The 24,998-nt window shown below is 44.2% G+C and overlaps 1 protein-coding gene across 4 annotated transcripts in view; it reads left to right on the top strand.

The window, feature by feature from the left end:
• The window catches only part of LOC147020412 (adhesion G protein-coupled receptor B3-like), a 713,921-nt gene that overhangs the window by 656,233 nt on the left and 32,690 nt on the right, over positions 1-24,998 (top strand). For all 4 annotated transcript variants that reach the window (XM_085895732.1, XM_085895730.1, XM_085895731.1 and 1 more), the window contains one exon: positions 5,513-5,684. In XM_085895732.1, coding sequence (XP_085751858.1) covers positions 5,513-5,684 — 172 coding nt within the window. The remainder of the gene's footprint in view (positions 1-5,512; positions 5,685-24,998) is intronic.

Genomic DNA, 24,998 nt, shown 5'->3' with positions numbered 1-24,998 from the left:
CGGTCAATCCTTTTATAGCGCCCGTGGTGCAGGCAGGGGCGACGACCCGAAGCGATATGTTGTCATCCAAATCTGGCGCTCTGATTGGGCCCTGGCCAGTACACGGGCCGGCCACCATGACCGGAAGCGGGTCCACTTTACTTAGGGCCAGATGGTTCCAAGCTGTGTAATCGTCTTACTCCAAGCACCGTGATATGAATCGCCTTGCACCGAACTCCGTGATATGAATCGCCTTGCACCGAACTGTGTGATATGAATCGCCTTGCACCAAAACCCCTGCCGTGCCCCGGCAATCCACGGTTGGCACTGGTCAATATGCTTGCTCCATGGTGCGGCGCGCAGACCGTGCGATCCGGCCGCACATCATGCCTCTGCCTGGGAGCAGCTGCATCGAGGCGGAGGTGCAGGAGGATGTTTGCCATCTGTGGGAGACATTTGTGGCCGTCGTGGTGAGCAAAGACCGACAGTAAGATATTATTGTAACCCCATGTTCAACACCTGACCTCACCTGTTAACAAAGATGCCGACCAAAGATGTGTGTTATTTGTGCCCCGTTCTGTATGATGACAAAGTATCATGGGCTGCGCGCGGGTCTGCTATTGTACACGTGGTCAGTGCGCAGGTCCGCCCGCCATCGAGCATGCCCCGTACAGTGTGTGCGGGTCCGCCATTGTACACGTAGTCAGCGCGCGGGTCCACCCGCCATCGAGCATGCCCTGTACATTGCGCGCGGGTCCGCCATTGTACACATAGTTAGCGCGTGGTTCTGCCCACCATTGAGCATGCCCCGTACAGTTCGCACGGGTCCGCCATTAAGCACGTGGCCATTTATCAAAGGTGGTGTCATGTGCACGGGGCTCGCCCTAATCTGTGTCAGGGAGTTGAGGGAAATGATTGGATATAATTAATTATTAGATGGAGATTCGGATTGAAGAAAGGCCAGACACAATTACTAAATGGAGATTTGGATTGAAGAAGATATATATATATATATATATATATATATATATATATATATATATATATATATATATATATATATATATTAATGGAGATTTGAATTGAAGAAGAGTGCGCCGTGTGCATAATGTATGTTATTCGCATTTAGTGTGTTGGTTATGCCTCTGATCGCTTGAACAGTGGGTGAGGGGACATCGTTGTGCTGCACATGCTCCATGCAGTGCTGGAGTTTATTGTTGGCTTCTACTGGTCTTCTCTGAGGACACATTGTTACATGAAGGTGTGGCTGTGGTTTTTACAAATGGATGTCCGAGCATAGCTCCTCCTGGATCACGCGAGGACCCCTTGCTTGGATTTACCTCAGGAATAGAGAAAAAAGACAGAGTAGGAATGAGTTCAGAGGTTTACTCAGACCTTATTATGAAATTTACACAATGCACTGTCCCGTTCGACACACCAGACAAGAAGGAAGGGACTATCTGAACGTACATTAATGAAATAACTGACTGGGGATCACTGTATGTTGGCTGCTATTGGAGTTGGTGGCTGTGGTTTCCAGAACCACAACAATATGCTATTTATATACAATACACTGAAAAACACTGTATTAATATCATTTAAATTATATTTTTAAAAACATTGTATTAAATCCAACATGTGTAAATTAATACGACTCAAAGGAGTACAGTCGCGTATAATTGTTAACAGAAGCATAATTGGAGCAACAACAAAAAACAATGAGTAATGGCAATTAAATCCAAGAAATATATATATATATATATATATATATATATATATATATATATATATATATATATATATATATATATATATATATATATATATATATATATATATATATATATATCTGCGAAGCTGCGATCGGGCAGGGGCATGTTGTAAAGCTTGGGCCACATTTGCACACACGTAGCGGGCTCGTTGGCCAGCGCTGGTCGGGGCGCCCGAGTGGGCGTGCGAGACCGACGCTGCCCTCAGCCGGTCATCAGGTCATGGCCCAGGGGTTCTTGCAAGGCGATTCATAATGCGGAGTTCGGTGTGGGCGATTCATATCATGTCGTGAGGTCGGAACGGGACATCTTTGCGGCATAGGGTCATCTTGCTGGAAATGGAATGTTGCAGTTACCGGCCATCGCGGCCGGGCCACACAGGGGGTTGGGTCCAATCAGAGCGCCCGATGCGGGTGACATCACTGAGTTTTGGGGTGGGCCCATGTCATGTGGCCTATAAAGGTCTGAGCGGATCCTTCTTTCTCTCTCTGCTGCCCTGCCTCGCCTTCCGCTCAAACTGTACCTCGACTCCACCTTCTGTCCTCATCACTGGGCTCCTACTCCTCTTCTCCCCCACACGATGCTCCACCCTCCCAACTCAAGCCCTCCTTCATGCCCACAGTCTCGACGCGAGCTGCCCGAAGCGAGAGACGATGTGCCAGTTGTCTTGAGGGGGGGGGGGACGTACTCCACCATAGAGTACTCCCCCCAAACGTATTGGTGGTGTGTTCGGGAACCATGTCTCAGTTATACAAAGGTACTGAGAGACTGTAGCCTCAACTCCTCTCCTGTCTTGCCTCAATCCCTCTTCATCGAGTTTTGTGTGTGTGTGTGTGTGTGTGTGTGTGTGTGTGTGTGTGTGTGTGTGTGTGTGTGTGTGTGTGTGTGTGTGTGTGTGTGTGTGTGTGTGTGTGTGTGTGTGTGTGTGTGTGTGTCCTGGTGCCTATCTATGTAAGTAAGCCTGCAGAAGATCGTTATTATTATTTTCGGGTTCGGTCTGCTCTGTGTCCGCTTTTATAAGTTGCTTGTTATTTGCTGCACCACACCTCTCTCCCCTATCTCTAGACAACACACCCCAATAAATCTCTTTGTCGTACCACATACCTTTCCTCGCTCATTGAATATTATTCGAAATGTTCCCTGCTCGTTTTTGTCTTTTCTTCCATTGATCCAGCATGGTCCGAATCCTAGCTTAGCCGGGACTTTATTCCCAACGATCCGTTCCTTTTAGCCTGTACGTCCTTGACAGTGTCGCTCGGTTTCATCCGATCTGGTAAAGTGATCCGGTTCGGACAAAGCGTTCCGAGTGCGTGTTCCCTGGTAATTAAATCACGTGGTTATTTTTAGGTAACTGGATTAACTAGACGGAGGACCCTAAGTCATGTGGTTGAGTTATTTGCGTTCACGGTCGGTTAAGCGACCCGCCGCATCACGGAATTATCCGTGTGCGACGGTCTACAATTCCAGGGAATTTGGTGGAGCCGAGATAGCTTCCCTCACCTCGTGGTCTTCTCACCGACCCCCGGGCCACAACAATGTGTGTGTGTGTGTGTGTGTGTGTGTGTGTGTGTGTGTGTGTGTGTGTGTGTGTGTGTGTGTGTGTGTGTGTGTGTGTGTGTGTGTGTGTGTGTGTGTACTCGACGACCCGTGAACCCGTTGGGTTCCCGTTGTGTTAGTGGTTGATGAATAAAATCATTTCAAGAAAAAAAAGATAGCTCCAGCGAACTATACTGCTGAGGTTGTCTGCATTGATCAAATTCTCCCGAAGAGTATTTGACTGAATCGGGAATTGATTTTTTTATAATTTTTTTGTTGCCCGATTTGAGCTAAACTTGATACTGCACACCGCAGGATAATATTGAGTAAGTTGGCCTTAAAAATTTTGCACTATCGTAAACCGTTTTAGCTGGATTATGGGAATATCTTCTTCTTCTTCTTCTTCTTCTTTCGGCTGCTCCCTTTCGGGGTCGCCACAGCGGATCATCCGTATGAACCGCATCTGGATTACGGGAATACATATATACAGTATGTATATATATATATATATATATATATATATATATATATATATATATATATATATATATATTTTGAAGGTTTGAGTATCTACCACAGAATTTGTTGATATCTAGAGTATATATATATGTTGATATGTAGAGTGTATCAATCATATACTGGAAATGGATTGTATAAACAATCCATATGCAGTCAATATATATTGTGAAGGCTCTAAAAATCGGCCAGGCAATGGGATTCATCAATGATGTGTAAAGACTCGTGCAAGCAGCTTTGTTAAATAAGGATTGTTCATGCTTAACTAGAAGCCTGGCAAGTCGAGACGGCTCTGATCAGTTTATCTGAGGGAGACGCGATAAGTGAAGAATGCCTTAAGCACGTCGAGTTTCCTCCTAACTTATTCTAGTTCAATAGTGACTGTTTAAAAATGTACCTGTCCGTTGGACAGAATTGATTCAAGCGTTTGCGGTCATAATAATATTTATGTCCAAAAGTTGTTCCCCTTGAAAGCCATGATAACCTGTTATACACCTCAACACGGAGTTCACCCAAGGTGCAAGTCCCCTTTGGAAAGGGAGGAAGTTAAATCACCACAACCTCTGTCGTGTGACCCTTTGTCCTCCTGTCAAGTTTGGTTGTGATTGGATAAGTAAAAACCAAATGTATTGCGCTGAAAAAAAAAAAGACATCCCAAATTGCATATTGCAGCAATAAAAATACCCAATTAGAATGACAACCAATAATAATTGAAAATTCCCTTTAAAATTCGTAATTTTATTTTCTCCATTTTTTTTGGAGAATAATGAGCAGTTGGAGATGTATCAAATATCTAATCTGTGCTGTTTATATGCATCGCAGGCAATGTTTGTACAATCCCCATCATTCTTTACTTTTATTTATAAGATACAATTTGTGATGTTTGTTCTTAAAAAAAAATTAATTTCTCTTCTCTTCCATCCCCTTGTCTCTTTCCTTATTTTGTTTGTATCTCTCTCTCTCTCTCTCTCTCTCTCTCTCTCTCTCTCTCTCTCTCTCTCTCTCTCTCTCTCTCTCTCTCTCTCTCTCTCTCTCTCTCTCTCTCTCTGTCTCTCTCTCTGTCTCTGTCTCTGTCTCTGTCTCTGTCTCTGTCTCTGTCTCTGTCTCTGTCTCTGTCTCTGTCTCTGTCTCTGTCTCTGTCTCTTTCTCTTTCTCTTTCTCTCTCTCTCTTTCTCTTTCTCTTTCTCTTTCTCTTTCTCTTTCTCTCTCTCTCTTTCTCTCTCTCTTTCTCTCTCTTTCTCTTTCTTTCTCTTTCTCTTTCTCTCTCTTTCTCTTTCTTCCTCTTTCTTTCTCTTTCTTTCTCTTTCTTTCTCTCTCTTTCTCTCTCTCTCTCTCTCTCTTTCTCTCTCTTTCTCTCTCTTTCTCTCTCTTTCTCTCTCTTTCTCTCTCTTCTACCTTTTCATCTCATTTGTTCTCTTGGCTGTTTTTCCTCTCTCGCACTCCCTCGGTTCCCACCCCCACTCTCCCTATCCCTCCTCTTTCCGCTTCTTTCTCTTCATTCCACTTTGCTTCTATACTTATCTTTTTGCCTTCTTTTTGTTACTTCTCTTTGTTACTTATCTTTGTTCCTTATCTTTGTTACTTATCTCTGTTAAATATCCTCATTAATTCTCTTCATTATTTCTCTTCAATACTTCCCTTCTTTCTTCTCCTTCTCTTTGTTCCCTTCTCTTATCTTCCTTCTCCTCACCCCTCCTCCACACCTCCCCCAGGGCATCATTGTGGAGTTCTTGCGTGGTGCTGCCATTGTTGGCCCTCACCTGGATGTCTGCAGTGCTTGCCATAACTGATCGACGATCATCTCTATTCCAGATTCTTTTTGCTGTTTTTGACTCATTGCAAGGTTTTGTGGTGCTTGTGGTGCATAGCATCCTTCGTAAGGAGGTCGGTGCTGACGTCGCACAACTCAATTACCTGACTCCATTTTTTTGTCCTTGTCCTTGTTTTTGTACTGCCATTCACATTTATAGTTTGAGGTGTGTGTGAGTTTGTGTGTGTGTTTTTTTTTTCAATGACATTCTGTCGGACCCCACTATTGGTGGATTCGCTATTGGTGGACCCCGTGTATTCATGGGTCATAAAGTTTGACCTGCTTCTGCATTCGTGCTTCGCATATTTGCATCATTTTTTTTTCTTATTTTACACTTCAGGACTTGTGTGCTATAGCCACCTGGGAAATTGGAAATCAGCCACATCACAGCATTACATGAAAACAAACGGATTTTCTTAACTACAGTCCAACTAGCTCACTTCCAATCATCAACAAGGTCATGCAATCCATCATCGCAGTTGATATAAAATCATTCCTTTTCTCCAAAAGCCTCATCTCAGATCAATTTGGATTCAGACCTGGTGACTCTACTTTGGACATGTTGCTTCTACTCTCCCAACAAAGATGTTGGCCCTCATTATCAGACAGGAGATCAGTGCTATCTCCATGGACATATCTTGAGCTTTTGATGCAGACTGGAAGCCTGCCTTGCTCTCCAAGCTATCTACAAGGACTTCGAAGGAATTAAGGGACAGAAGGAGGCCATTCGGTCCTTCATGCCTGTGCCACACCAATACTAGATTTAATCAATCCGTTCATACCCTGTCCCTTCGTGTGCAGCCTTTTTGGCTGCGACACTGGGACTCATTTTGCCGACCTCAGAAGGATGACAGGCTGAATTAACCCCCTCATTTTAATTCAGCAGCCAACGGGGCTTGAACTCAGGATCCCAGGATCCCAACCCACCAGCTGAACCACTAAGCCAACACCAGGTTTAAACTAAGCCAACACCAGGTTTGCTTTTGGAATCCAAGGCCAACTCTACTCTTGGATGACTGACTTCCTCTTCCTTGGATGAATAAATATAACAATGCCCTGACATTCGCAGCATTTTTCAGGAAAGTATCCCCCATAAATGTCGTGGTCTGACCATGCTCACATTGTGGTACATACATAATGGAAGTACAGTACTCGTGTTGTAATGATACATTGTGTATATATATATATCTATATATATATATATATATATATATATATATATTTATATATATATATATATATATATATAGATATTTTTTTCATCTCAACTCACAAATGTATAAGTCGATTGGTTAATTTTCCCATTTTTCTTTCCTTCATTCATAGACAAGTCGACTTGGAGTACAGTAATCCCTTAAATATTGTGGAGGTGACATAGCTGTAAAATTCCACGATAGTTAAAACCATTTTCCTTTGTGAATATGGGGGTTAGGTTCCTCGACTTTGAGAACATATTGATGAAGGTGTGCGGCAGCCAAAAATAAACACATCACAATTGAAACTAGAAAGCATCTGAAAATGCAAAGCCTGTCCGCGTTTGCTTTGTAATCGGACTTCTTCTACATCTGCACGTGAAACATGATGAAAACAGCAAAAAAAATAATGCAAAAGAAATAAACATGGAAGTGTTAATATACCGGTGGCTTCACATCTTGCGCTGCACACAAATCAAACAAGCCTGTTGTTATGGAAACCGCCGACATGTCAAAACGGCAAAATTGATCGTTCTGATATTTGGTTAACCAAGTTAATGATGCAACATGCAAATTTTGTTCAAATTTCAAGTCAATCGGATGAAAATTGACGATAGTATGCACCCTTGTCCTTTGACTTTTTGCTCTAAATAATACAATTGGCTACTAGCTTTTGATTGGTGAACCAATTCAGTGACCCAATATGCAAATTCTTTAAATTTAAGGTCAATTGGATGAAAATTAACGATTTTATGTGATGCTGACCTTTGACCTTTTGACCAAATTATTAATTTGTCTTCTCCATATTCTCATCATAAAACTTTGTTGAAAATTTCATGACAAAAGCTCAAGTATCAAAAAAAGTTATGGCCAGGGCAGACACACAGACAGTCAGATCAGACACACAGAAGTAATTGTAAAACCAAGTCTCGAGCTGTGCTTTGGGGGACGAGCTAATAAATAGGCCTTATGATAAAGTCTTCTGCTACGGTGAAGCAGATTTAACTTGCCTCCCTCACCACCATCATTCCTCCCCTATTCACCTCTTAAATCCTTTTCTCTTGTAATACGTCGATGTGTTTCTTTTATAAATCGTTTTTCAGCTCCGTAGACCAGCGAATAAATGAAATTAAAATAATCTATAAGTTTTTATAAAATCGTTAAATTGAGCTGTTAGATCAGGACATAAAGAAGTTGCTTCCAATTTGTCAAAACACAATATTCAAACCTGTGATATTTAAGGGTTTACCGTATAGGACAAAGCTATTGCAAATACGGTAGTTAGGAAAACTGTCTTTCATTCAGGACAATCCAGGTGTTAATTCCCCACTGATGCTCATTCCTGCCTTGGGTACTTCTTGATATTAAGCAAGCCTATTTAGGATTTAAAACATGCAACAGAATCATTATGAGCACAGACTGAAAGCACGTTACATTTTTTTTCCCAGTTCGCTACTCCTCAAAAAAAATAGGACCACCTGTCCTGACACTCACCTGGATCAGGAGCAAGTCACTCAAACTCCGTGCAGACCTCCTTAGACCCTGAATTTTTTGATGCGGTGAACAAACTTAGGTACATCATGGGTGATGAAGGTTGTGGTCAAGTTTCATTGAAATTGTTTGTGTAGATCAGAGAAGAAAGCAAATAATTATTTTGGGGGGTTAAAACCCTCCCGTAAACTCCCTGAATGAACGCAGATTTTGCTGCAGTCGAGAAACTTTGGTGCAGCTTTGGTGATGAAGGTTGTCATCATGTTTCATCGAAATTGTGTGTGGTTTCCAAGAAGAGAGCAAATACTATTTTGTGGTGTCAACCCTTTACCCTCCCCCCCCCCCCACAGACCCCCTTGATGAGCGCAGATTATTATGCAGACGATAAACTTTGGTCCATCATGGTTGATCAAGGTTGTGGTGAAGTTTCATAAAAATTGTGTGTGAAGTTTCAGAGAAGATAGCAAATACCTATTTGCGGGTGTTAAAACCCCTCCGTAGACCCCTTAATGAGAGCAGATTTTGATTTGGTCAATACACCTTCGTTAGGCATCAGATATGAAGCTTGTGGCCAAGTTTCATCAAAACCACTTATTTAGTTCAAGCGATAATGACTGAAGTGTTTATGGACTGACTCACTGACCGACTTACTGACTGACTGACTCACCTACAGACATTGCTCGATAGCAAAAGCTCACCTGACTAAAGTCCAGGTGAGATAACAAATGACAATAACAATGACACCAAATGACACTTAATGTCATACGAGAAGGGCACTCGGTAGAGTGCATACCTCCACCACACATTGCCTGATCCTAGAGAACATGTCGGGCCAGTTACATTTTTGAAATATCATGCTATACACCAGGGGTTCTCAACCTTTTTTTCCTGGGGTACCATTTCACATGTTCGTGGTCCCACCGAGTTCCACTTTACCAAAATCCACCTAAAATAGTGTTTATTTGCATTACAGATACGACAATGGGGAGTTAAACAATACTAACAATTCACAACTATGACATTGAGCAATCTGATCTGAACAAAAGAATGATACAGTAAGTACCTATTTGATTGTGTAAAACGTCCAGTTAATGGGATGGTTGAGCCTGCTTCTTGCTCACAAGCAGGTCGATGTCAGGCTTTGTTTTGGATAAAGTTCACCGAACATCATGTTCATCATCCAGTGGGGATCTTTGTTTTGTTTTTAGAATTAGGACTGATGAGAACCCAGCTTCACACAGCCATGTAGATGGGAATACTATGAGCGAATGAACAGCCAGGGCAGCTCGCTTAGGGTAAGACCCCAACATTCCACACCAGAAGTCCGCAACATTCATCTCGTCAAACTGATCTCGGGCTGTGGAGTCGTTCTGGAGATCAATCAAGCTTTCCTGTAGTCCTGTTCCAGGTGGCAAATCCAATGCATTCATGCGAAATGGGTTGCGAATCATTTTCAGATCCAGTTCCTTGAGATCCGGAAAATAGGAATTTAATTCCTCATCCAAATAAGCGAGGTGATCTTTTACCAGTTGTATGAACTCCCTTAGGGGATTCTTTTCACGCTTCTGAAGAATAGCGGCCGTGCAAGAAAACATGACCACCACTCCCGCTTTAACATTCGTCTTCCACAGACGGAGTTTTTCCTGAAATCCCTTGACCTTGTCTATGAAGTCAATGATAGTCGCGCCAGTCCCCTCAAGAGACTTGTTCAGGGCGTTTAACTGAGAGAAAATGTCGACCAAATAAGCCAGGTGCAATGCCCAGTCGGGGTCGTTCAAAGCAGCGACAAAATCGACAGTCTTTGGTTTTTCATCGTTTTCGAAGAATTCACGAAGCTCATCTCGCAGTTCAAACATGCGCTCCGCCATATTTCCATGGGATAACCATCTCACCTCAGTGTGGAATAAGAGAACTTTATGGTTGGAGTCGAAATCCTCGCAAAGTTTCTTGAAAAGTCGCGAATTGAGAGCCTGGGATTTCACATGGTTCACAATTTTGATCATGGTTTGGGGATCATGGCTTGGGGAGTGCCTTGGCTGCGAGTGCGTGGCGGTGGATCGTACAGTGTAGGCCGCGCACTTCAGGAGCAACTGCCTTCACAAGCGTTTGGAAACCTGATCTGCACCCTGACATAGGTGGAGCACCATCTGTAGTACAGCCTTTCATATCAACCCATGACAGCCCAACTTGATCAAAGACGGAAGACACCTCTTCGAAAATGTCCTTTGCTTTCGTTGTGGTTTTAAGCGGCGGCAAAATAGTATTTCATCCTTGAACTTGGCTTTATGCACGTACCGAACGGACGCTAACAGTTGGGCACAATTTGCCACGTCAGTTGACTCATCCAATTGCATAGAAAATCCGCATGGAGATGCCTTGATTTCTGCCACCACCTGGTCACGAATATTGGTTGACATTTCTTCAATACGCCTCTGAACTGTGTTGTTTGACAACGAAAGAGAATTGAGCTTCTTGGCGCTTTGTTCTCCCAGCATGAGATGTACGATATCCTTTGTGGCGGGAAGGATGAGGCTTTCACCGACGGTGTGAGGTTTTTTTCTGTTCTGCAATTCGCAGTGTAACTAAGTAGGATGCCTTTACGGCTGCCGTGGACTGCTGTTGAAAACTGCCGCTGCCGTCGAAGTGTGCTCTTTTCATGACATTTTCCTTCCGATGAAAAAAATCATGGTCCTTGTCGCTGTGTTCAGGATGAACAGAATCAAAATGGCGCTTCAATAGACTTGGCTTCATAGATTGATTGCCGAGAACTTTTCCACAAATCACACACTGTGGAGCTTCTAATTCATCTTTTTGGATGGAAGTGAAGCCGAACTTGAGATAATAAGGGAAACTCTAACACCAGGGCAGTCTGTGGTTGATCAGTGCCCCAGGCGAGATACTCTTCCAGTCTTTGGAATTTCAATCCATCGACTGTAACTGATAGGGAGGGTTATGAGGCATGTGTTGATCCCCATGGGTCTGGAACCGTGGACCGAATAACACTAAGTTTCTCGACTTTGCAAGAATTCATAGACTGAAGGTGGCTGGTGCATGGTTTCAGTGCCCAGAGGCTCATCGTTGGACTTGGTATTCCAACGCTGGCGGTGTTGCAAAGGAGATTGACCATGTGCTCGTTGATGGTCGCTGGAGGATGATCCAGAACTGCAGGGTCTAACGGAGTGCTCAGTTCCACAAGACCGACCACAGGCTTGTAGCAACTCTGAAGTTTCAGCTCAAATCTAGGAGAATAGTACCATCCCAGCCGAGGCTGGATGTTGGCAAGCTCAAGGATGAGAGGGTAGCTGAGGAGTTTGTGAGCAGTTTGCGTGGGGATTTGGAGGGGTCTGGGTTCTGTGGGGAATCCTGAAGAGTTGTGGAGTGCCTTCAAGGCCACCATCCTTGATGTTGCCAGTGGATGTCGTGGAACTCACCGCAGGGCGAATGAGAGTTTTGTCTCTCAAGGGACACTAGATACCATTGACCAGAGTCACAGAGCCAGGGTTAATGGTAGAGCTGAGCTGTTCAGGGAGTTGAGACTGTACGTGCTAAAACAGTTAAAACTGTACGTGCATTAAGGGTGGACAAGGAGGCCAATGTGCGAGGAATCTGTGAGGGGGTAGAGCATCACCTGTGGTTCAGTGATTGTCATCCTGCTTACAGGGGAATTTGTGCATTGTGTTCCTCCAAGCCCATCCCTTGGTGTACTGCAGTTAGAGCGGAGGGTGGTGGGCTCTTCACAGAGGAGTCCAAAGTGAAGGCACGCTGGTCTGGTTACTTTGAGCGGCAGTACCAGGCTGAATATCAAGTCCACGCTGAACTTCTCAAGTCTGGTAAAATGCTTTACTCATGTCATTGCATGCAGTTCTGTGCTCTGCCTGGAACACAGGCATCATCCTAACTGACTGGAAGAGGGGCCTTGTTGTCCCTCTCTGGAAAGGGAAGGGTGATCGCCAAGACTGCAACAACTACCGAGGGGTGACGCTGCTCACAGTGCCGGGAAAGGTCTTTGCTCGGATAATTCTTCATTGGGTTTGCCACAATCTGCTTGAGCACCAGCACTCAGAGCAGTCAGGCTTTACACCAAAAAGGTCAATGATTGACCGTGTCCTTGCCCTTTGGGTGCTCACTGAATCCAGACGAAAGTTTTGGCATGGGTTGCTTGCAGCCAATGTTGATCTTTGCAAAGTGTTGGTCGATTCATTAAATCGGGATGCCGTCTGGGATCCCCGCTGTATCCAGTGTCCCTTCTTGGTCTTCGTGGGGTGCCACCACAATCTGTTGTGTGAACTATACTCTGGTACTGAGAGTGCGGTGAGATGTGGTGATACCATCTCCGACTTATTTCTTGTTGTTACTGGAGTTCATCAAGGGGGTGTACTGACCCCCACACTTTTCGGCACTTGTGTGGACTGGATTCTGGGGATGATGTTGGAGAGATCAGGCTACGGTGCATCGTTTGGGAATGACAAGATCTCTGACATTGATTTTGCAGATGATGCAATCATCGGTGTGGAGACACTCGATATACCTTTGGGGTCTCTCGTGGTGCTGATGGAGGAGTCTGAGCCACTGGCATTACAGGTTCCTTTGGTCAAAACTAAAGGCCCGGTCACACCTTGACGTTTTAGCCAGCGATGGCAACGTATTAAAATGTATGTAAAACGCTGGCTTACGTTGAACTTTTGATGTTTTTTTAAAAAGATTTGGACGTATTCATAGCGACTTGGTCTTTTGTATACCGCATTGGTAACGGACACAGAACGTTTCGTTGTGTTATAGATAACTTATACCAACGAATGCTGAACCTGTTGTCGGCTTACACAACCGATGCCCAACGATAGTCTAACTCAGGCATAGCGCGTTGCACGCATCACCGACGATGTCGTGACGTAGCCTATTAAAAGGCTGACGCACAACGATTCGAATCATAACTGCCGTAGAAATGGAAGGGTCAACATCACGGTCACACCTTGGCGATCTTGCCAGCGTATGCCGACCTAAGAAAAATGTGTCTAAAACGTTGTGGCACGTCGAATACGGTATGAGTAAGTTTGGTATACGTGAGTAGAACGCTAAAGTACGCTATCATACGTCGTAGTAAGTAGAGTACGTCAAGAAATTTTAAACATGTTCAAAATTTTACGACGTACTCGGCGTATGACAAACGTTCCGCATGCGATGGGGATAAGTTTTACACACGATATGTGGACGCTTACACACGTCCACAAAGGCTACTTATAAACTACTCATAAGTCGAAACACGTCGCGGTAATGTCTTTTTTACGCGAAACTTATTTCTAACTTATGTTTGACGTGCTTTGAACCAATTCTTTACGTAGTCCCAACACACGTCGACGTATGTAGACGTATTCCAATGACGTCTTCCGGTCGACAAAAAAAAAAAAAATGAACGTGTTTCTAGCTTACAACTGCCATATAAAGACGTGTTCCCAGCGGTTTTGGGAATTGGTATATAAAAATGCTGCTCATAAAAGGGGAACCCAACAGTGTTTTCGAGTCCTTTTTGAGTCGATGTCCATGTCAGCAGTAACAGTATCAGTATCAGTATTAGTATTAGTATTAGTATTAGTATTAGTAGTAGTTTGTTCATGTTGGCAGTAGTAGGTGAGTGTGAGGGGGAGGGTGTGGGTTATGATGGATCGTCCTTGCGTTTAACGATTTAACGATTTAAATGATAAACTCAACGATTTAAATGGCTGCATCTCCACTATTGAAAGTAGACGCTTGCGCTCAACAATTGGATTTTTTTTTTTTACACTCAACGACTTTTAAACGGTACCACTCACCTATTTTCATTGTTTACAATGAACGATTTAAATTGCTGTCACTCACCTTTGTTTTTTGACGCTGGGGTTTGGAAATTTGAAGCGTTTCTTCTGAACGTGTTAAAACGCTCAAACTCGACTATTTTAAATAGACGCTGCCGATGGACAATTGGAATCATAGCCAAGCTAGACTTCGAAGTGTGAACATCCTCGTCATGCCGAAGAAAAGTTTGAAGAATGCTGCAAATAAGTGTCCTGGCCATGGCCGTGGACGCTGACGCAAGGACGATCCATTATACCGACGTCTTTCAGCCTATGAGTAACTTAAAAGTAACGTCTGTCGATGTGTGGCAACGATCGCGTAACGTGCCAACAACACGTTAATCATAGGTTAGAAATAAGTTTCGGGTACGCTAAACATTACCTCGGCGTGTCTCAACTTATGATTAACTTACAAGTAGCATGTGTTGACGTCTGTCAACGATCGCAGACCGTGCATACAACTTGTGGCCAGCGTAGCGGAACGTGTGAGTCATACGCCGGCATACGTCGTGAAATTTCAAGCATGAAAAAATTTGAGGACAACCGAAAAGTACAACGTTTAAAGCCAACATACAACGACGTATGGCAGTGTTTTTCAGCGTGCTCTCAATGTTATCAAAACTTACCCATAACGTATTCAACGTGTGCCAGCGTTTTAGAAAAAAAATTCAAAAATCGGCATACGTTGGCTAAAACGTCAAGGTGTGACCGGGCCTTTAGTTCCAGGCTTTCAATAATATATTGGATGCTGCTATCTTGTCTGTACCTGTTTGTGGTGAGAATGTTCAGGACATGGAGAGATTCACTTTCCTTGGCAATGATATTCACATATCTGCTGGCTATGAGCCAGAGGTCAGTAGACGTCTGGGTCAGGCCTTGGGAGTCTTGGATTCACTGGATCATGGGGTGTGGCACTGTCGTTACCTGTGGAGGAGGATGAAAGTCTGAGTCCTCAGGTCATTCGTGCTTCCAGTCTTGCTCTCCAGATGTGAGACTTGGACTCTGACAAGGGATCTGAGATGGAGACTTAATTCCTTTGGTACCAGGTCTATTCGGAGAATCCTTGGCTATCACTGTTCAGATCTTGTGTCCAATGAGTGGGTGCTGAGAGATACTGAAATGAGATTTGGTACCTGCTTAGTCTGTGAGCATCAGCTGTGGCTGTATGGACATGTGACTCGTTTTCCTGATGCTGTTCTTGCTCACCAGATTCTCTCAGCAAGGGAGCCTCGTGGGTGGAGGAGGCCAATGGGCCGACCACGTGCCTCGTAGTTGCAGCAGGTTGATCGGAATGTCAAGGAGATGCAGATGGGCCAGGCATCTGCTTGGGGGATGGCTAGACGGAGGCCCCTGGAGTCCTGGTGGAAAGTGGATGCTGTTACGCGCTGCTCCGGCACGTGCTTCCATACCTGACCTGACCTGTTGACCATGGAACCTGCACAAAGCACACATGGAACCTCCAACAGAGCTCCCATCATGCTCCTGTAACCACGGTTATGCCCACTTCTGCCATACCTGCTGCACGGGCCGCATATGCCACATAGCACACCTTGCACTCCGTGTGTCATGCTTGGTGCTCCAGTGTTCCCACTCCACGGTTCTCGCATATGACCCCACCCTGTACATCTTGGTGCTCCCGTCTCTCTGCCAATTATTGTCCAGCATACCATGTGAATTTTCCTCGCAAATTCCCACTCCTTTCCTCCAAGGCTTTTGGGGAATCCATCTGATCCCCCAATTTACCTTCCTGCCTCGTCCTTTTCTGTAAGACTTGCTGGGGCAATGAAACGTACTCAAGTAGCACCGCTTCTTTTTAAACCATTGGGCCTCGCATGTAACCTGGTTGGAGCTTGTAAAACCACAACATTAGTTATCTGGCAAGGGTCTGTGTGCATTCATGCTCCCATATGTGCCACCCCAATCTTACCCCTGGTCAGCTCAACCCGAACCGGACTTGTGCACCTCGAGGTGCATTCCATGCGCCACACAATCCGGTGCCACTCAGTATGTCGCTCACCAAGTGTGCACTCTCACACATGCATGTGCTCATGCTCGCACGCTCTCCCTCCCCCACACTCATCCTGGGGAGCACAATTTGGGAAGCTTTGGTCCTGTGGCACAGCAATGAACAGAATGCTGAAGAACATGGCTCAGGCACTGGTCTGTAAACTCTGTCACCTCCACTATACCAGCTCTCATGGAACCTGCACACCACACACACACAGGATGCACACCTTCCTGTGGAGCGTCTCTGACCAGCTTTCCTTTCCATCCATCCATCCATCCATCCATCCATTGGGACCATACTCTGTGCAGAGCATTGGTGCTGTCGAAGCAGTCTCCTTGGCTATTGGGCACAATCCCGGACGAGTCACCACTCCAACACAGGAAACCAGCAAGCTGGCACTCATTTTGCCGACTTCAGAGGGATGTCAGGCAGAGTCAACTCCACCTGCTATTAATTCAACAGCCAAGCATGATTTGAACTCAGGATCCTTGGATCCCAAGCCCACCATCCTCACCATTAAGAACCTTCCTTTACCTGCCCCCAAATCGTATCATTTGCATCGTGTGTGCTTTCCACATACCTTTTTGTGCTGAGGACAATTTCTGGCTCCACTCAGCCATCGCAATGCACCGCCGACTTTCCCTGCTTGGATTCTGGTGCCTCCTGTGGGGTCATGTGCACCACACGCAAATTTTCTCCTGCACATGCCTAAACCTCCTCTCTTCCGACTCGTTTTATATTTTCCACCAGCGCGACACATAATCTACTCTCCACCTCATTCCAAAGCCATTTATTTCATCTTCATATTACCCCATTTTTATTTTTGCCCTCCTGCTTGGTCATTAAATCTTTTTATACCCCTTCTGTCACTGCACTTAATCGACTCGCCAGCTCTGTGTTTGTTTAATTTACCTTAAGTGGCTCTGTCTCTTTTACCCCTCCACAACTAACTGTTGCCCCTCTCTCCACTGCTCTTCTCATTGTGCCTCCAATCCCCACTATCACTCTGGCCTGACTTCCGCCATTTTGTGCCTGCACACACGCCATATTCTACACCATTTGCTGCTGCTTCCCACAAACTGCGTCAATTTTTGCGCATGCCTTCATTGCGCCAACCTCTGCGCAGGCCTTTATCACCTCTGGCCCCCAGCTCAAGCTGTGATGCACTTCACCCCTCCTTTATCACTTGCCATTTGTCTGAAGCCAATCCAGGGATGGGATCTCCTCCTGTAGCAGGCTTGAGTCTCTTTTGTTTTAGTACTTGGGCCTGTCAGGTCAGGTCAGGTATGGGAGCATGTGCCAGAACAGCGCGTCGCTGCGTCCACTTTCCACCGGTACTCCAGGGGCCTCTGCCTGGCCATCCCCCAGGCAGATGCCAGGCCCATTCCCATCTCCTTGAGATGCCGGTCAACCTGCTGCAACCACGAGGAACATGGTCGGCCCATTGGCCTCCTCCACTCCCGAGACTCCCTCGCTGAGAGAATCTGGTGAGCAGGATCAGCGTCAGGAAAATGACCCACATGTCCATACAGCTGCAACTGACGCTCACGGACTATGCAGGTAACAAATCTCATCCGAGTCTCTCTCAGCAACCGCTCGTTGGACACAAAATCCGACCAGCGATCGCCAAGGATTCTCCAAAGAGACCTGGTACCAAAGGAATTAAGTCTCCGTCTCAGATCCTTGGTCAGAGTCCAAGTCTCGCATCCATAGAGCAAGACTGGAAGCACCAAGGACTTGAAGACTCAGACTTTCATCCTCTCACACAGATACCGGCAGCGCCACACCCCATGATCCAGTGAATCCATGACTCCCCTGGCCCAACCCAGACGTCTATTGACCTCTGACTCACAGCCAGCAGAGACATGAATATCACTGCCAAGGTAAGTGAATCTCTCCACGACCTCAACATCCTTACCACAAACAGACACAGACAGGACAACAGCATCCAATATGTCATTGAAAGCCTGGATCTTAGTTTTGACCCAAGAAACCCGTAATCCCAGCGGCTCCGACTCCTCATTCAGCACCTCGGGGGCCCCCGAAAGGATATCTAAAGTCTCCGCAAAGATGACTGCATCATCTGCGAAGTCAAGGTCCGAGATCTTGACATTCCCAAATGATGAACCGCAGCTTGATCTCTCCAACATACTCCCTAAAATCCAGTCCATACAAGTACTGAAAAGTGTGGGGGCCAGTACACACCCCTGACGAACTTCAGTACTCACTGGACATAAGTCAGAGATGGTACCACCACATTTCACAGCACTATCAGTACCAGTGTAGAGTTCAGACATCAGATCGATCAGTTTTGGTGGCACCCTACGAAGACCAAGAATCCTCCAGAGGACATCCCGATTCACTGAATCGAATGCTTTACAGAGATCAACATAGGCTGCAAGCAGCCCCTGCCGAAACTCTCGTCTGCGTTTGGTGAGGACACGAAGAGCAAGGATACGGTCAATCGTTGACCTCTTTGGTGTAAAGCCTGACTGCTCTGGACGCTGGTGCTCAAGCAGATGGTGGTGAACCCTATCAACAATTATCTGAGCAAAGACCTTGCCCGGCACTGAGAGCAGCGTCACCCCTCGGTAGTTGTTGCAGTCTTGGCGATCACCCTTCTCTTTCCAGAGAGGGACAACAAGTCCTCTCTTCCAATCAGTTGGGATGATGCCTGTGTTCCAGGCAGAGCACAAAACTGCATGCAACGACATGAGTGCAGCATTTCCACCAGCCTTGAGAAGTTCAGCATGGATGCCACAGATCCCTGGAGCTTTGCCCCGTTTCAACTGGTTCACCGCAGCCCGTGTTTCCACAAGCGAAGGTGGACCACAGTTGATTGGAGGGTCAGCAACAGGGATTGTAACACCTATGACGTCCAACTCGACAGCTGGTGGATCAGCCTGGTACAACCGCTCAAAGTAACCGGCCCAGCGGGCCTTCACTTCACACTCCTCTGTCAAGAGCTTACCACTCTCTGCTCTAACTGCAGTGCATCTCAGGATGGGCTTGGATGAACGCAATGCGCGATTTCCCCTGTAAGCAGGACGAGAATCACCTGTCCACAGGTGATGCTCTACCCCCTCACAGATTCCTCGCACATAGGCCTCCTTGTCCACCCTTAGTTCACGTACAGTTTTACGCCTCAGCTCCCTGAACGCGGGCCTGTCTGAACCCGTTTCCCATGTAAATTCATGCTTTTTGGCCGAGCGAACACATTTCTATGCATATTTATCAGCCAAACAAGGGCAGGAACAGGAAATAAGGTCAAATGGGATGTAATCCAATTTTAGACACACTAGAGTGGGTTTTATGTCTTTTGCCTTTTCATATTAGCTGCGCATATCTACTATACATTTCATAACTTTACTTTTACTATAAACACTCAATATGGGAATAACTATGCTATAATGAACATTTTATTATCCCAGCAAAGGGCTTACCTTGTGCAGCCTTCCATGGTTGCCTTCTGCAGCTTTCTTTGGCTGGAAAAGCATGGGAGGAGTCAATTTATTAATATAATCTGAGCCACCTGGGTTTAATTGATTGGGTGAGAGCTAATTGGATGTTCCCTCCATTCACAGGTGAGAGACGTGAGTGGGTCTTTGTTTTTCATTTATCTGTTGACTACTTTTCTCATTTACTGTGCATGTGGTACATGTTTGGGAGCCTCAGTGGTGCATATTTCTGTCTTCGCTATCACTGATGATTCGCCAACAAGCGATAAAACTGATCCAGCAGCTGAGAGGGTGTGTAGCATTGGCTTTCTCATGTACTCTTTGTGAATGTCTTTACAGTTGTGGAGGAAGTCTTGGGAGGATTTAAATCAGAAAATGACTTATCTTGTATAGCTTTTCTTGGTTGTTTATACAGCTTTCTTTGGCTGGAAAGGCATGAGAGTGAAGTTGTTCAAAAATCCTATCTCCCTGGGGTAATTTATTTAGTGAGAGCTCATTGGTTATTCCCTTCAACTTGCAGGGTTGCCACTGTACAGGTGATCTTGTTCCAAGCATGCAACACGTTCTTCTGATGCATGCCTTCATTTGAGTGGTGTAGAGGCAACTGAAAGCTCTGTGCAGGCCAAACATATCCCCGGCCTACATGCATGAAGCAAAAACATACCGAGTACTTATAATTCAAAACACATCACTGCACTGGAAAACGTGGGGACAGGAATACTGAACTGAATATGGTGGAGATTTGTAATACCCTCCCCCCATCTGGAGGTGGCACTGCATGATACATTTTACGAAGAGAATTTGCATCTCCCTCCTCCTCCCTCCCCCCTCCCCCCCAAACCACCGGAAAAGATAAAAACACCCCATTTCACTAATTGGGGTCATGCTGATCCAATGCAGCATGTCTGGATGTAGTCAGCCCACAACTGCTGGAGGAGTTGCGTGACAAACACACAAACACCGGTCCATGAATTACAGTAAGGCAAAGGGAAGAAAGGGGGAATGAATTATGACTTTAATGTTCAGTCTTTGTTACCTCCGCCACCGAAGGTGAAGGAGGTTATGTTTTCACCCTTTCTTTCTGTTTGTCTGTTTATCTTTTTGTCTTTGTACAGGATTTCTCAAAAAGTTGTGAACTAATCTGGATGAAATTTTGTGGACAGGTTCGGTGTGTGGTGCGGACGAACTGATTAGATTTTGGTGAAGATCCGGATCTGACTACTAAAAAATTTTCAGTGATTCTTCACCATTGAGAGATGGTGCTAAAATGATAAATAGCACGATGTCTCGAAAAGTTGCGGACGGATTCGGACGAAACATGGTGAGCAGTTTGGGTGTGTCGCAAGGATGAATTGATTCGAATTTGGTGAAGATCCGAATCCGGATCTGGAACCGAGAATTATTTAATTTTAAAAGTGGTTCTTCACCATTGAGAGATAGCACTAAAATCGATATAGTACTGTATAGCATGATATTTCATAAATGTATTGGACGAGATATGTTCTTGTGGATCAGGCATTACGTGGCGGAGGTTTGCGCTCCACTGAGTGCCCTTGTCGTTTACTTTTAACATTGGTCTTAACAAACGAGGACAGGAACAATGCAGGCATGTCAGGCCGAATGGCCTTCTCATGCACCAAAGTTCCCCATGTATCTTTGTGTTGCATGTTAGTAATGGGGAGGGGAGGACAGATAGTTGGGGGTGGGTGTGTATGGATTTGGAAGAGGGAGATTGAAACTGTAAACTCTCCAGAGACATTATTCATAATCATTTTCTTCTCTTAAAATTAATGATTAACTTTTCCGATACTGAAAAATCCTTACGTGAAGTGCACACATAATTATTTGCACTAAATATATGAGATACACTACTGGTCAAAGGTTTAAGAACAACCCCATTTTTTCCAGTTTTTACTGAAATTTAAGTAGTTTAATGTTTCAATGTACTCTGAAATTAAAGCATAGAACAAACAAACAATTGCAGATAAAAAAATAAATCATGGAATCGTTTTGTTGAACAAAATTTAATCGAAATTTTTGACTCATCAAAGTAGCCCTTTTACAGATAAAACAGCCGAACATACTCGTGGCATTCTTTATACAATGGAAATCAAATATTGTTCGGAAAGTTCCTCCCAACACTTGCAGAAGTTCCCACAAATGTGTTGCACTTGTAGGTTGCTTTGCTATCGCCCTTCTGTTAAGTTCATCCTAAACCAGCTCGATGGGGTTTAAGTCTGGAGACTGCGCTGGCCATTCCATGATTCGTTATCTTGCTGCAGGATGAACCGCTGACCAACTTGGCATAGACCAGAGGGTATTGCATGGCGCTGCAAAATGCTGTGGTTGCTCTTTTGGGTCAGGGTGCCAGTCACTTTGTGCAAGTCGCCGACTCTGGATCCAGCAAAAGAGCCCCAAATCATCATGCTTCCTCCTCCATGTTTGACAGTTGGTGTCACACACTGAGGAACCATCCTTTCGCCTACTCAACGGCCTACAAAAACCCTGCGTGATGAACCGAAGATTTCAAATTTTGATTCATCGGTTCATAAGACCTTCCTCCAGTTTTCAGTAGTCCACTGGCGGTGCTTCATGGCCCAGACAAGCCTCTTTTTCTTATTTTGCCATCTTCGCAATGGCCTTCTTACTGCCACTCAACCTCTCAAACCTGCAGCTCGAAGTCTTCTCTTCAAAGTTGAAACTGAGACTTCCTTACTTCGACCAGTGTTAAGCTGTGCTTGAAGCTGCTGTCCTGTGAGCCGCCTATCACGCAAGCAGTTGACTCTCGGGAACTTGTCTTCTGATTGTGTTGTGGCTTTGGGTCTGCCAGACCTCTTCCTGTTATAGTTGCCTCCGGTTTCCAAGTGCCTTTTGATGGTGTCGGAAACTGTACTCACTGACACGTTGGCTTCCTTTGAAATTTCTCTAAAGGAAAGACCTACACTTTTAAGGGCTATAAATGTCTGCCTGTCTTCCTTTGTTAATTGTCTTTTTCTCACCATTATGATAGCAATATACTACTTCCTGCAGTGCAATATTGTCCAAATAATGCTTCAGAGGGTGAAGCAACACAGTCTGTTCCAACACTGCTTTTATACAGACAGAGGGGTTGTAACTAATCAATAAAAGTTGGGACACCTGTTAGAATTGTTGAAATCAACTTTCAAGGCTTAATTTACTTCCATTGCTGCAGAACAGCTGCAGTTGCTAACACAAAACTTGTTTCCTGAAAAGGGCCTTTTTTGACAACTCTGAAATTTGCATTAGTTTTTCAGTTGTTTGGAAACCTAAACTTTTTTTAAAACCTCTGGTAGTTTACCGCTTAGCATTGTACCATTTCAGGTTATTCACTGGACTTGAACTGTTTAAATTTCAATAAAAACTGGAAAAATGGGGGTGTTCTCAAACTTTCGACTAGTAGTGTATATTGAAAGGATTATCACATCCTGTAAACAAGCAAGCAAGCCTTGATTTATTTATTTACCTTGCAGATTGTAAAATCAATTTAAACTTCTTGAAAACATTGTTTATTTTGTGGATATGATTTTACTAATACATGATCTTTGCTGTCTTTTCTTATCTGTCAAATCCTTTTGTTTATTTTCTGTTCATCCTTACGATAATTCACGGACTGGTGTGCATGTGTTTGTATGTGTTTTTGACTGTATGCTTGTCACGCTACTCCTCCAACAGTTCTGGGCTGTTTTACATCCAGACTTGCTTCATAGGATCAGCATGACTTTAATAAGTGTATAGGGTGTGTTTTTATATTTTCCTATGGTCTATGTAAATTCTCTGTGCAAATGTGTATCGTGTAGCACCGCTCCAGGTGGGAGAGGGTATTACAAGCCTCTCCCTTTGCAGTGCAAGTACAATATTCCTGTCCCCACTTTTTCCAGTGCAGTGTGGTGTTTTGAGTTACACAGCAAGAGGTATTTTGGATAAGTATTTTGAATTACACATTTGAATAAGGATGATAACATAACCCCCCCTGACCACTCCTTCAGGGAGCGGGTGCTTCTCGTGTCAATAATCAACCCAAAAGTTATTGGAGATCCTCCATTGTTTTATCCAAATGGATTATAGGTAAAAACCGCTTTGTATCACTGTTAAAAAAGACTTGTTATTTTATTGTCCTTTATGACAATCAACTTTAGAATCGAATATTAAATAGCTCCTTATGGTTTTAACACACCAACACAAACAGGTGAGTGTCAGAAATCTTGATTGTATAGAACAAATTTTCTTTCGTAACTCATTTAAGTGATTGTTTCTTTCTGTCGGGTGGGAGTGGAGGATTTAATTCTTCCTTGTTTGGATAGCAATTGGGACTCTTTATTAACTGAAGACACAAAATTGAACAATATAGAAAAAGAAAACATTATTGGTTTAAAAAAAAAGAAAATAATCCTGTGTCTGCAGGTTTTAAATTAGTATAACTCCTTGCAGATTGATAATGATGTTGCCATCTTTCTGGAAACTGCAAATCAAACTGATGCCATGACAGTGAATTTGTGGTATTGCAATGAAATTACTTTTCCCAGTGAAATTGGTCACTGTCACACCTCAAATTGGTGTCATTGATGACAAATCTCAAACCTAAAACGCAAACCTGAACACAACCTATTTCAGTGCACCCTTGGACGAAGCCGTCCATATTTACAGTGAATTGAAAAATGCGAGTTTCAGTTTTTTGGCATATGTGCCATGCTTCAAGACAAGTGCATCTTAGATCTCAAAAATTAACATACTTGAGAATGTAACCCATGACCTGTACCGTCCAGTAGAGAAAGAAACTGGTCTTTAACCACTTGACCAAACAGTCACATACTGCTGAAATTTGTTTTCAAAACCGAGTTTACGATTGTCTTTAAGGTAAGGGAATGTGACATCAATATCTGATTGGCCAACTCCAGTTATACCTCATGTAGTTGACTTCAATAAATTGGTGTCCTTCATGGTAAATGCTAAAGAGGTTAGGGTTAGTCGAGTTTGAACCCTGCAACAGGTCCAGGCCACATATGAAAGCACTTCAAATTTGACATGGATAAAAAGATTGGCCTGGAAATTGATAAGAAATATTAAGAATACCTGACCAATTTCGCTGGGAAAATAATTCCATTGGAATATCACATGTTCACTGTCACAACACCAGAACAGCATTTCCCGAGCATGAGACGGGTTTTACTATGCAGTCAAGTCATGTCCGCATTCGTAAAAGTCAGCCTTTCTTTTGTCTGTCACTCAGCTTTTCAAAATCGCTCTATTCCACCTAAAATTTTAACTTCTAAATGGAGTGCATCTAGGTCAAATGCAGAAAAAATTACTTGGAGCTTACAGGTGACATTTGCAAATGTGTAATGTGAATTTATAAAATGATGTAGTACTCTTAAGGCTCTGTGAAGTCTTA

The sequence above is a fragment of the Eptatretus burgeri genome, chromosome 9, assembly GCF_056783735.1.
Source record: "Eptatretus burgeri isolate ZD-2024b chromosome 9, Ebu_testis_v1, whole genome shotgun sequence".
Taxonomy (NCBI): domain Eukaryota; kingdom Metazoa; phylum Chordata; class Myxini; order Myxiniformes; family Myxinidae; genus Eptatretus; species Eptatretus burgeri.
The sequence above is the reverse complement of the archived record's forward strand: the minus strand, read 5'-3'. Positions and strand labels throughout refer to the sequence as shown.